At 38.2% G+C, this 13,679-nt stretch overlaps 1 protein-coding gene across 10 annotated transcripts in view; it reads left to right on the top strand.

Moving 5' to 3' along the window:
- The window catches only part of BTBD7 (BTB domain containing 7), a 114,947-nt gene that overhangs the window by 28,720 nt on the left and 72,548 nt on the right, over positions 1-13,679 (top strand). For 9 of the 10 annotated variants that reach the window (XR_005225593.2, XR_005225594.2, XR_005225595.2 and 6 more), the window contains 2 exons: positions 4,085-4,272; positions 10,535-11,614. Coding sequence is in view for 7 of the 10 variants with exons in the window: in XM_037900866.2 (XP_037756794.1) it covers positions 4,191-4,272; positions 10,535-11,614 (1,162 nt within the window). In the remaining 3 variants the exon portion in view is untranslated. The remainder of the gene's footprint in view (positions 1-4,084; positions 4,273-10,534; positions 11,615-13,679) is intronic. The other variant, XM_037900870.2, reaches the window with a different exon arrangement.

Raw genomic sequence — 13,679 nt, 5'->3', positions numbered from 1 at the left:
AGCTCAAGAAAAAAAGAGTATCTTCTTTATAGAAACTAAATCTATTTATAATTAAACCAAATTTTGGAATTGGCAGAAAAAAAATTGATTGTCATCTTCTCTTTGACAGGTTTTTCTGAGCCCCTGTGCTGTTTGAGACACTTTTTTTCCTGTTGCTTAAGTACAGAGCTTGAAAAACTTACTTACTAGCCCAAGTCCTAAGCCTTCTAACTAGAAAGAATATCCTCCACCTCCCCTTCCCCACCGCAAAAGTCACTACCCTCAAAGTCATGTCTTCTATGATTTAAAGGAATAAAATGTGTACTGTTTGCCAGTGTTAGAATTAAATACAGTTATCTAACTTTGTACATTTGAATGCAACTTGTTAATGTTGGTTGAACAACAGAACAAAAGTTAATTATGGGGGGTAGAGGGTTTGTACTACTTGAACCTTTATACTGGTATAGTTAAAATGATACAAGTTTTGTATGAAGATTAAACCCTTAGACTGTAAGCTCTCTAGGGCAGGGGACTGTTTTTTTCTTTCTATACATTGTCTAGCACAATGGGTCCCTAAACCTTATTGGGGTTCATGGGCTATTATAATAAGGAATTTTGTAGACATCTTTCAACTTAGACATAAGTACATAATCCCCTCCATCCCATGCATCTGTGTTTTCATTGCGGCGGAGGATGTGCACCTTAAGCTGCTGATATTCAGTTGACAATTAGGCTGTTCCCTATGGTGATAAAATGTTAACACTGCAAATTGAAAACAAATCTAAACAGATCTTCTTGAGAAGAGGAGAATGTAAATAAGCTTGTGCCTGTACATAGACGCATAGACAAAGCAGTAAAGAAACAATGCAAAAAGATAAGCGAAATTGGATAGAAAGTAAAGGCTAGTGAAGCTGAAGAAGCAGGGGAAAGAAACAGTACAAGAACAGTCTACACAATCCTGAAACAGTTAACAGGATGTGGATCAAAATTCAGAAGTGTCCCAATGAAAGGGAAACAAGGAGAAATTTTGAAAACACAGGAGGAACAAGAAAAAAATGGGTGGAACACTTCAAAGAAGTGCTAAACCAACCAGAACCAATTACAAGACTGGAATGTAACAATGATAAACCATTAGACCTAGATATAGATGTATCTGAGGTAAAAATCAAAGAAGTGTTAAAAAAAGCACTGCAGAGGCTGAAAAACAACAAGGCGCCTGGTTTGGATGGCATTCATCCTGAAATGCTTAAATATGGAGGCAAAGACGTGGAATCAGTCATCTGTTCGCTATGCAACAAAATATGGATGGAGGAATAAGTGCCGGAAAAATGGACCCTTGGTATCGTCATCAAGTTATCAAGGAAAGGTGATCTAAACAATTGTTCAAATTGGAGGGGAGTAAGGAAAAGTCACAGGAAAAGTATTACCAGCAGTCCTCCTGAACAGAATGAAAGGAAAGATGGATACCACTCTACGTGAACAACAGTCTGGTTTTAGACAAGGGAGATTGTGCACAGGCACTGTTTTCACCCTGAGATGGATTATTGAGAACACAATTTAATTCCAAGGCAGTCTTGCCATCAATTTTGTGGACTTTCAAAAGGCATTCAATAGTGTAAACAGAGGAAAAATATGTGGAAAATTGTGGAACAATATGGAATTCCAACAAAATTAGTTAACATTATGAAGGCATTCTACGCCAACTCAAAATGCTGCATTAAAATGGAAAATGAATTGAGTAAGCCATTCAGTATCAAGACAGGTATAAGGCAGGGCTGTGTCCTGTCTCCATTTTTGTTTATGCTAGTCATTGACTATAGCATAAAACAATGCAACAGTGATACATACATCCTAAAATGTTAGCAGTTAAAGGCTATTTGATCTAGATTTTGCTGACGACATTGCTCTTATCAGTGAAGATGCCAACAGGCTACAAAAATGTACAAACAAAGTAAAAGTAATGGAGAAGATACAATGCAAAGAAATGTAAAGTCATGTTAAAGGGAATTATAGGGACAGAAATCAAAATTGAAGAAGAGAAACTGGAGAAGGTGGACAATTTTACATACCCTGGAAATACCATCAGCCAAGATGATAAAAGTTCTAAGGAAATAAGAAGAATTGGGAAGGCAGACGCTGCATTTGGAAGAACTATAAGAATGGCCATACTGGTCAGACCAAAGGTCCATCAAGCCCAGTATGCTGTTCTCTGACAGCGGCCAATGGCAGGTGCCCCAAAGGGAATGAACAGAGAGCGCATGGATCACTTGATGATAACGTGTCACCCAATCCCAGATTTTGGCAAACAGAGGTTAGGGACACCGTTCCTGCTCATCCTGGCTAATAGCCACTGATGGACCTATCTTCCATGAATCTGTCTAGCTCCCCTTTGAACCCCGTTATAGTATTGGCCTTCACAACATCCTCTGGAAAGAAGTTCCAGAGGTTGACAGTGTGTAGCGTGAAAAAATACTTCCTTGTGTTTGTTTTAAACCTGCTACCTATTAATTTCATGTGGTGGCCCCTTGTTCTTTGTATTATGAGAAGGAGTAAATAACACTTCCTTATTTACTTTCTCTATACCACTCAAAAACATCTGGCAACTCAAAAACATCTCCCTCAAAACAAAACTGAACGTGTACAAAGCAATTATCGCCATCACAACATATAGCAGTGAGACATGGCAACTTATCAAGAAAGATATGCAAAAGCTGGATGCATTTCATCACAACTGGCTGAGAAGAATATTGGGAATAACATCTAGAGGAAGAGGAATGAAGAAGTCAGAATTACTGGACAAGGCACTCTCTCACAAGTAATCTACAAAAGAAGACATCAGTGGCTGGGACGTGCTGAGAATGGAAAAAGAATGCTTACCAAATGCCACCCCTTGAATGGAAGCCAGAAAAGGCAAGAAAAAAGAGAGGAAGATCGCAAATAACATGGAAACTAACAGTTCTGAATGACATCAAGCACCTCAACATGAAATGGGAAGATCTGAAGAGAAGGGCAGTTGACAGGCAAAGATGGCAAATGTGGGTAGCCCAATATGCAGCAAAGCACGGGATGGACTAAGGTCTAAGGCAGTGGTCCCCAACCTTTCTGTAGGAATAGCACATTCCTATTCCCAGAAGACTGAGGTGGGCGCTAGACACCCGCTGCCGAAATGCTGCCGAGAAGTGGCAGCAGAAAGAAGCGTCGTCGCCGAGAAATGGCAACGCTTCTTGGCATTTCGGCGGGTGGTTCTCCGGTGGCCTCACTCCTCAGCGGCATTTCGGCGGCGTGGTGTCTTGCGGGCACACACAACTGCCCCAACGGGTGCCATTGCGCCCGCGGGCACCGCACTGGGGACTCCTGGTCTAAGGTCCGTACATACAACATGAATCGTTGTGCTGTATGTCTCTGGTGCTGAGTTCCCTGGTTTACCTCGTGCCTTACAATATTTACTTGTACATGATTAACTACCTTTTGACATTAAAGTACACCTTATATTTTCTATAAGGAATTTATTTTATGTGAAGACTTGGTTTGCTTTTAACAAATTTATCTAAATTTTAGGGGTGGTCTACACTAGAAAATTATTACTGTAAGCTAGGAGTTCACACTTATAATGGTTTTAAGTTCTGGTGTGGATGCAGTTATAATGGTATAAAGTTGCATTCTACTAGGATAGTTTATTCTGCTTTCCCAACCAGAAGAAGTTGTATCTGGTTTAATCAATTTTATACAGTGACAGCTGTACCTACATTAAAGGGAATTCTTGTCATTTTAACTTTAAAGCTTTGCTGCTTTAATTATCAGTATAGTATAGGCAAGCCCATAATTGTAAACTTGCGAGCTAAAAGTTCATGATACAGCTATCCTGTTACTTGGCGATTTTAACATGCAACTGCATTATTAATATGAATAATTTGGAAGAAAAATATTCTTTGATCTTCATCCATGGGATGATCACTTTTTAAAGTTATTTTTGTCTTGAAAATTGTACTGGAGGATATCCGATTAGGAACATAAATGAACTTTTTCAATTTAATATATTTTAGAGTAACTACTGAGAACAATGAACAAAACTAAATAATTTATTGTTTTTTTGTTTTTTCTTTAGAAATGGAAGAACATAGTCTGCTGGATCGGGGATTGAAGGTTTATAATGGATTATGGAATTATACATTGAAGAGCCAGCAGGCGGCATGCCTGAGTGACTAAAGAAAATGGGTGCTAATGCATCTAACTACCCTCATTCGTGTTCCCCAAGGGTAGGGGGAAATTCGCAGGCACAACAGACATTCATAGGTAACTTTCAATTCTCCTGCCATTTTTATAACGTTTACTGTATTGTATGTGCTTGTATTGGATTGCTTGCAGTATTGGTAGTGGGATGCAGAGCCTTTTATCATCTTCACCTGTTTGAATCCACTTAAGCTCAGTAGTGTGTGAAATTTGGTACTTTTTAATAACTAATTGGCCTATGTGCAAAATGAGTTGATGATGTTTCCAGTTCCTAATGGACAGATGTCCATGTGATAAAAACTACCATCACAGTTGGCTCTCTGGACGATCTCAACCATACATGAAAACTGTCCTTGCTTATAAGGGACAGATGGTACCTGTTAAACAGTACATGTACCATTTTTCTACTTTGTTTGCTCCAGAAAGCTCTGTGCATCATATTTTAATAGAATTAAAATGTTTCTATTTTTATTCCTACCTCCCCTCTCTCTCTTTCTCCTCTTTCCCCCTCTCCCCCCATGTCCTCTTTCCTGTGTTGTTGACACTGTCTACACAGAGATTGAATCACTTTCTCCCCCATAGAGATGATCACTCCAGTATATGGTTCGGGCACAACCTGGGAAACTTCATCCTTCTGTCCCTACTACATTTTTCTTCTGTTAAACAGAGGCCTTTATTTTCCAGCAGCACTAAAATCACTTAAACAGAAATTTGTGTGTTTTAGGAGCTCTGAAACCAAAGATCTTTGGAGGTGTATGTGTGTGTTTCACAATGGGAACCCCTAAACACAACCATAGTACAAAAAATTAAAACGCTGAGTGGTTTCACTGATGGCATCTTTTTAAAAAAAAACTTATTCAGAAATCTGACAGCCTAAAGATTGTTCTTGTAATGGTATATAGCATAAATGTTCTTATGCTACCACTTATTTTCTTGGATTACCCCTTGTTGAGATTTAAAATCCTAAATTGTAATGTAAACCCATAGTTATATAAGATGTAAAACTCCTTTTTTTGAGTGCTTTGGCTTGTGATGTGGAATCAATAGTTAACCAATGATCGTGATGCAATGTTATTCCTATATTTAATCAGGTTTCAGAGTAGCAGCTGCTAGTCTGTATCCGCAAAAAGAACAGTACCACCTGTGGCACCTTAGAGACTAACAAATTTATTAGAGCATAAGCTTTCGTGGGCATATATAATCTTCTTACTCTATGATCCATTCTCTGCATCCGATTAAGTGGGCTGTAGCCCACGAAAGCTTATGCTCTAATAAATTTGTTAGCCTCTAAGGTGCCAGAGGTACTCCTGTTCTATATTTAATCATCACTGAAAGTGCAGATACGTCCTAAGCAGAGAAGCATCTGCTATCTGCGAATACTTTTTGAATATGTATCTTTTAATCCACCAGAAGTTACTGAAAATCTGAGTAGATGCAATCTTCATTACATATTGCATATCTCCAAAGTAGACTCTCCATTTTGTGTGTGTACTCACCTTAGGATGCCAAGAAAACTGTTGTAGTAAATATCACCTGAGTGCCTACAGAGTATGGGACATTACTTCCTGCAAGGCTTTAAAAATTTAAGTGTTCCACTTATATCCCTTTAATTTCTGATTAACTAGCAGTGGTAAACAAATTGAGCTATCTTCCTTTACAATCCCAAGCTAAAGTCTTTCCACCATTGCAAGAATGACACTCACAAGATTGATATCTCTATCTACCTAAATGCTGCAACCCTCCCCCCCAAACAGCTGACCCTGAAATCAGTCACCAAGCCAACCAGATCATACCCCAAGCAGTTTTACCCTGAAAAGGAGACATGCCAGAGACTCCATGGAGTTAACTAGGAACTTCGCTATTGCTATTAATTATATGTGGAAGATGCAGTGATGGGCTGCAATATAAAACCCTAAGATAGATACCAATGTTTTTTGTCACCTCTAAATTTCAGCGACGCACAATTTATCCAGTGAGAATTGAGGTTGAGATTTTCAAAGAAGCCTAGGGAAATAGGGCATCAAATCTCAGTAAAAATCAATGGAAGTTAAGCACCCAGTCCTCTTATGGCTGCTTTGAAAATCCCAGCCTAAAACCCTACAATACCATGATTATATATGCTATATAAGAAGGATAAATAAGGATTATCAGGGCCTTTCCCCTAATACCTTTCCCTACCTTCCCCCCCCCCCCCCCCTTGTCTCCTTGCCTTTTTGTCGTCTTGATTCTTATTTCTTCGTTCTTTTGGTTCCATGACAGAGGAAAACGGATATTTTGCTCAAACAGACTAAGACTGTTACTGAGCGTTTCAGCAGTTGATCGAATAACTAGTATTTATTCTTAGAAATCATCACTTTTCTAGACGGTGATTGTGTATGGAACTTGTTTTCTATTCATGAGATTTACTTACTTTCTAAAAATAGAACTGGATATATGAGAACAAGGTCATAAAGTGGTTTTGTATACACTAGCTTTTTACTTCTGGGGATCTAGGTTCAAATCATGTTATCTTAGACTCTATTTATTCCCAATTAAAACTTGATACCACCGTCCTAGTATAGATATAGTCTGAGTGCTACAAATTGAGAAAACTGATTGACAAAGCAGTTGGAGTATTTTCATGGTGCCTGCCTTGTGTTACTAGTCACTTTCTTCCAAGAACACTAAAGTCACTTGCAGTTCATTGTTAGGGGGCTTATTCCTTCACCCACTCACTTCCCTGGTCCTTCTCGCATGAACAGAGAGCAACAATACCCGAAGTCCAAAGGTGCAAACAATTCGATGTTTATTGGGGTGAACTTCCAGCAAGCATGATTCCAGTTTCCTTCCTTAGTATCCTTCTTCCCAGCTCTGACACCGCAGAGCCTTACACCTGTGTCCCTGTTTCCATTCCTGCCCTTAGCCAATCATGATTCCAATTTCCCCAGCCCCATTCCCTGTTCCCATTTCCCCTTTTAGCAAAACATGATTCCAATTTCCTTACCCCCATTCCCTGTTCCCATTTCCCCCACCCGCATGCCCACCCCCACCCCCCTACATCCTGATTGACTGCAGACTATATAGTAAAACTTGAGTTCTGCTTAGCTATACCTTAACCAATTATTTTCCTGAAATTTAACTAACCAATCCTAACATATTGTAACATGATTATGTACCCAATTATATCCCACCACCTTAATTAGTTTACACCCAGCAAAATTAATTATACAGCAGACAGAAACAATCACAGAACCAGGCAGAGATTATACAGACAAACAATAGCAAAGTGGGAACTATAATGACAAAACAATACAGAAGTGAGGATTTCACATCCCAGCTATTGATAAGTGAGTTCTTGCCAGACAGGATGCTATCAAACTAAGTTTCCTTTTACATTTTCTAGGCACTTCCCTTTCTCTGGAGGTGATAGGCACTATCGGGACAGGATTGTATTCAGGACAGGATTGTATTCCTAACAGCCCAATAGCACCTTATTTCAATGTGACTAGTTTGGAATGTGAGGATGTGACCGTTTGGTTCCCAGCTTATGGCTGCCTCTGTTGCTTAGCCAAAGGCCTTAGCCTAAGAACAGGGCCTCAGACTGTCACAGTAAGAAAAGGCCCTTACACCGGCAGACAGTGATTTTGATTCTTTTGTACCTCTATAACTAGCCAAGAGATAAGAATACACCTAAATTCTTAGAGTATAGGCCTTTACAGACAGGCCTGAATATCTATATCGTAACATTCATAAAGAGAGAGTACATGAAATAGAAGGTACACCCTTTTTTTTGCTGCTGTGAGAATACGTTTGTTCCACTAAAGATTTAAACATAACATATTCATCTTTGTTACTGCTTTGCTTACAAAACTCAGAATAAGGCTTTCATACCATTTACCGTGGTGAGATGCCTGTTTAAGGTTTTATTTTTAAATATAGTTCTACAATTCCATTCTGAAAAAGTATAGGCATGCGGAGGACTGGATAAATCCCATTATTATTCAGTGTCAGTTGGCCAAGTAGTTTCTTTGGGCAGTTATCTGTTTTTTGAAATGTTTTTCTGCTCAAAGACCAGTATAAACTGAGGAGCATGAAGCTATTGTCATCTTAAAATTCACAGCACTTAACAACTCAGTGTCTCACAGGGGAAAAATAAATTCTTTAATTTTCTTTTCCCACTGTTGCACTAAGAAGAAAATCAAATCAGCATACGGAGACATTAATTGAAAATAGTGTTTTGCAGAGAGATGCTGAGCTGCTAAATGCTGCTAGATTACAACAATGACCCATCTATATCTTTAGGCTTTCTCATTTTTTCCCTCTGGCTCAAACCTGGATGACATACAGTTATTAAAATAATAGTGTACTGTTAGTCTCTCAGAATAGATAGGCGAATACATGATTGTGGGTAATACTGTAATATTAATTACAGTTAGGGTCTATACCTTGTACATGGTATCTAGTACATGCTAACTTGAACCATGTTTTGATTTCCAGTGGTGATTCAGGTGCAAGTGAAAGAGAAGAGGGGATGAGAGTTCTGCAGTCCTGGTCTACATTTTTTTTTTTTTACTTTATTTTAGGTGCTTTTTGTAATCTTACATTATTCTGGAGCCTGGGGATCACAGAACTATAAAATGCGACTTAAGTACTTTTAATTTTTCTGCAAGTCTTTTGACATTTTGCATGTCCCTTTTTTTGGAAAATGCACTTTAACATAGTGTATTTTATGGAATTATAATTATTTACATAGTGCTGCAAGTGTGGATGGCACTTCATTGATAGAAAATAAGAGCAGAATCCTGCTCCAAGCTTTCTATCTAATATAAAGATCACACAAATAAAGATGTTGCAATGGGGAGATCAGTGAACAATAAAACACAGGGAGAAAGGATGTTTGTTTTTGGAATTGTGAAGTAGGATATTTTGGCTTGCAATCATTTGAGTTGTCCTTAGCCTTTCATTTAAATAATCTTTAGATAATTTTACTGGTTACTCATACTGTAAACTGGATGCATTCCCTGGTCCGGTAGAATTTAAATGAAGCTGGGTACAGTGGGAGAGACACTTCCTTCATCCACAAAGTGTTGCAGAACCAGTAAAGCAAATCCCATAAAATGGATGGTGAGTTTTTAACTGCTTTTGCGTAACAGGTAAACGGTAGAATTACATAGCCATTTGCATTGGTGACAGTGAGTCACAACAATTTACAGAAGAATTATTTGTTCCCACAGTCCACCAGGTTCTAAAAAGTGGTTTCAGCTGAGTTTGTGCTTTTCACAGTTCACGTGGCTTAATGTGAAATGCTACAATATTAGCTATATAAGTAACACTGTATTTTCACAGGCTAATTTCATGGTAACGTTGTAACATGAGTATCACTCAATCCTACTTAAAATAATAAAGATCTCTTAGAGAAATGTACAATAAAGTATATATGTTATAAAGTCTATGATAAAACTTTTAGTTTATATAGGGCACAGAGGCTTAGAGTTAGTTGAGAATAGAGGTGGCGTAGTGAATCTGCAGACTGAAAAGGATAGACCCACACTGTGTAATATCAATAGACATGTAAAATACTTTATTAAAATTATATTTGAAAATACTATTCTAAATGAGCATAGTTATCGTAACCATTTTGGAATTCTTTTTGTAATTGCTAGATTATATCTGCTGCCTTTCTAAAGTAGACAAATGTATTTTCCCATGTAAGGTTTGTTTGGTTTAGGTGAAATCTTTTTCCCACCTGTCATATGGCAACTGGAAAAAATAAGGCTTCCATTGGTGTGTTTTTTGCCATGTTTGCAATAGTGTATTCAGAAATTGGAGATTGAGTAAAATGAGGCCAACACATGGGTTGCAACAAAATTTTAAAAATTTGTTAAATGAAATAAAAATCTGCAAAAAGCATAGTTTGGTCATGCCTTTTTCAATAGATACAGTTTGGAAATGCAGTCAAAACATCTGTTTTAAATTAAAATGGATTCTCACAATGTAGTGGGTTAGGGTGGGGTCAGGAAACCGTATTGTATTTGTGAACTTTAGAATTAGATAATACAAATTTATTATCTACTCTGGAAAAGTGGATCATTTTATTACTCTTTTGCCTCTGGTTAGCAAAACTGTGCTACAGGCTATTGCTCTGAGATGAATAAATGAACCTGCAGTGATTCATTTGCAAATCTGACTAGTGCCTATTTAAAGAACTTGATGTAAAGAGAAGGGAAGATTATGTAAATTGTGATGACATTTGCTAATCTTTATCTAACCAAAGATACCAGTGGTTCAGCGTTAAATTTTTTCTTCAAATGTTTTTAATCCCATTAAATTTTCCTTTCATCTTCAGGAACATCATCCTACTCTCATCAAGGTTATGGCTGTGAATCAAAACTGTATAGCCTTGACCATGGCCATGAGAAACCTCAAGACAAGAAAAAGAAAAGCTCTGGCCTTGCCACCCTCAAAAAGAAATTTATTAAGCGTCGGAAATCTAGCCGGTCTGCTGATCATGCCAAGCAGATGCGAGAGCTCCTCTCAGGCTGGGATGTTAGAGATGTCAATGCATTAGTAGAAGAGTATGAGGGAACTTCAGCCTTAAAGGAACTTTCTCTACAAGCGAGTTTGGCAAGACCAGAAGCCAGGACACTACAGAAAGACATGGCTGATTTGTATGAGTACAAATACTGTACTGATGTAGACTTAATATTTCAAGAAACTTGCTTCCCTGTGCATCGTGCGATATTAGCAGCAAGGTGTCCATTTTTTAAGACACTGCTTTCTTCCTCACCAGAATATGGAGCAGAGATAATAATGGATATCAACACAGCTGGCATAGACATGCCTATGTTTTCTGCTTTGTTACACTACCTTTATACAGGAGAGTTTGGAATGGAGGATTCGAGATTCCAAAATGTTGATATCCTTGTGCAGCTTAGCGAAGAATTTGGAACACCAAATTCCTTAGATGTTGATATGCGTGGGCTGTTTGATTATATGTGTTACTATGATGTGGTTCTTAGTTTTTCATCCAACTCTGAACTAGTAGAATCATTTGGTGGAAGTCCAAACTGTTTAGATGAAGAGCTCAGAGCTCACAAAGCTATTATTTCATCACGGTCACCATTTTTTCGACACCTACTGCAAAGGAGGATACGAACTGGTGAAGAAATCACAGACCGAACCCTGCGGACTCCAACTAGAATTATACTGGATGAATCTATCATACCAAAAAAATATGCCAAGGTCATTTTAAACTGTATGTATACAGATGTGGTGGACCTCTCAGTTTTGCACTGCAGCCCCTCAGTGGGGAGTCTAAGTGAAGTTCAGGCTCTTGTAGCAGGAAAACTAAACATGACTAGGGCTGAAGAAGCTATGGAGCTTTATCACATAGCACTGTTTTTGGAGTTTAACATGCTTGCACAAGGTATGTAATGTGTTCATTTTAGCTCCTGAGATTGAATACAAGGTTAAACTGCTTCTTCCTTTTAGTTTTTGAAAACGTTTTCCCAGTCACACTTGAGTTTTATTATGCCATTAGATACTAACTCTTATTTATCACATTTCATCAGTAGATTTCAAAACTCTTTACAAAGTATGTGTCATTGTTCTCATTTTACATATGGAGAAACCAAGGCACCAAGGAAGACTTGAATGGCTTGCCCAAACGTCACCCAGTAGTGGCAGAGCTGGGAATAGAACCCATGTCTCCCAAGTCCCATCCAGTGCTCTAGCCATTAGGCCACACTGTCTCCATAACATAGCCACTTATTTTGGCAAGACCAAAAGCCAGGACACTACAGAAAGACATGGCTCATTTGTTCTAATCTACTTTTAAGTCAGGGTGTGCTAATATGAGTACGTCTTTGAGAAATGGCACCTGAAAAATAGGGCCCTTTACTCTGTCTCAACTAGGACACCCCAAAAGTGGGGCACCTAAAATCACTAGTCACTTTTGTAAGTCTTGAATTAAACCTTGTTTAATATTTTCACTTCAAGGGAGGGAGCAAGGTCCAGTGGATGGAAAATATGAGCTGTGTTGGTACTGAGTTGCTGGGTGATCTTGCGCAGATCACTTCATCTTTCTGTGGCTGTTAACTTATCTGTAAATTGGGGAAAATTTCATGTATTCCTTTATAAAATATTTAAACTCTGTGGGTGAAAAGCATGATATAAGAGCCTAGATATTAAGTTTCACTGTTAGCATAGGCTTACTTGTTTAAATGAAATACATTTTCGCTTGTTTGAAAAAGAGTGAAGGCAGATATCCATTTGTGGGTGTAAATGACATGAGACGGGAAAATTAGTGAGCTTTGTTAAGCCTCATCTTGAGACAGAAGGAAATATTCCGAGTTTCATAATAGGATGTAAATTGTTAAGATGTATAAATTTGAATGACTGGCTATATAGATTATGCAAAATAGATTACATGATTTCTGCGGGTTACTGGGGAAGTTCAGAGCAATGGAAGGCTTTAAATTCGTAAAGATACATTGATAATTGAAAGGATATTTAAACAATTTTTCAATTTTCAAAAAAGTTTTCAAATAAAAATTCAGAGGAGAGAAGTTGATGGCTAGTGCCTCTCAAGGTTAGATTAATGAGAAAGATCACTGAATACAAAGAAGAAGAATGAAATAAAGCAAAATGTATGAAACATAAATGTTGGGCATTGTGGATAACAGGAATAAAAAGTGGTTTTAGCCACAAACATTTTTCTGGGTTTGAAAAAATCATTTAATCATTGACAAGTAGGACACTTCCTAGCAAATGGAGTGGTGGTTAGGGAGTAATCAATTAATGCATAATTTGGGCTTTCATTTTATGTTGTTGGTCCTTACGTCTGTGAAGATAATGCAGACAGCTCCAGTATACCTGCAGACTTCTGGTGAGGTCAAGTGTTGGCCCTTACTATCTGTTGTTTGAATTTAAGGTGCTGCCATGTCATGCGTTCTGGGAGTTGTACCTTTGAAGTATCTGGTATTGGCTGCTGTCAGAGGCAGGATTCTAGACTAGTATTGCAATTTGTATGCTCTTATCTGGGACACCTTATAATGTTGCAATGAATTTGAATAGAAGATGCAGTATATGGCAGGTCAAGTATATCGGTAGCTTGGATCCGCTGGAGAATCACAGCATGGAGCAGCAACCGCAGTGCTTCTAATCTCCCTGTCTGAGGGAGAAAAGATCATCTCTATCCTTTCAGGCCACCATTGCTCAGACCTCCTCCTGAGTACCTTTTTTTTTTTTCTTCTCCTTTTCATGGAGGCCCTTTCCTACCCAGCTTGACACTGGACAGGCATTGTGTAGGTATAACTGAGGGTATAATTTGTCCTGTGGCATCTTTATTATTGACAATGATGCATAAAGTAGAGAACATAGCATGACATTCAGAACTCAGTTTGTCTTCAGTGTTGACAGTTGTAGGGAAAAAAAACATAATTTTACTTGTAAACTGGCAGATTTGTAATGGAATATATTGAGACTATCTA

This window comes from Chelonia mydas, chromosome 6 (genome assembly GCF_015237465.2).
Source record: "Chelonia mydas isolate rCheMyd1 chromosome 6, rCheMyd1.pri.v2, whole genome shotgun sequence".
Lineage (NCBI taxonomy): Eukaryota > Metazoa > Chordata > Testudines > Cheloniidae > Chelonia > Chelonia mydas.
The sequence above is the reverse complement of the archived record's forward strand: the minus strand, read 5'-3'. Positions and strand labels throughout refer to the sequence as shown.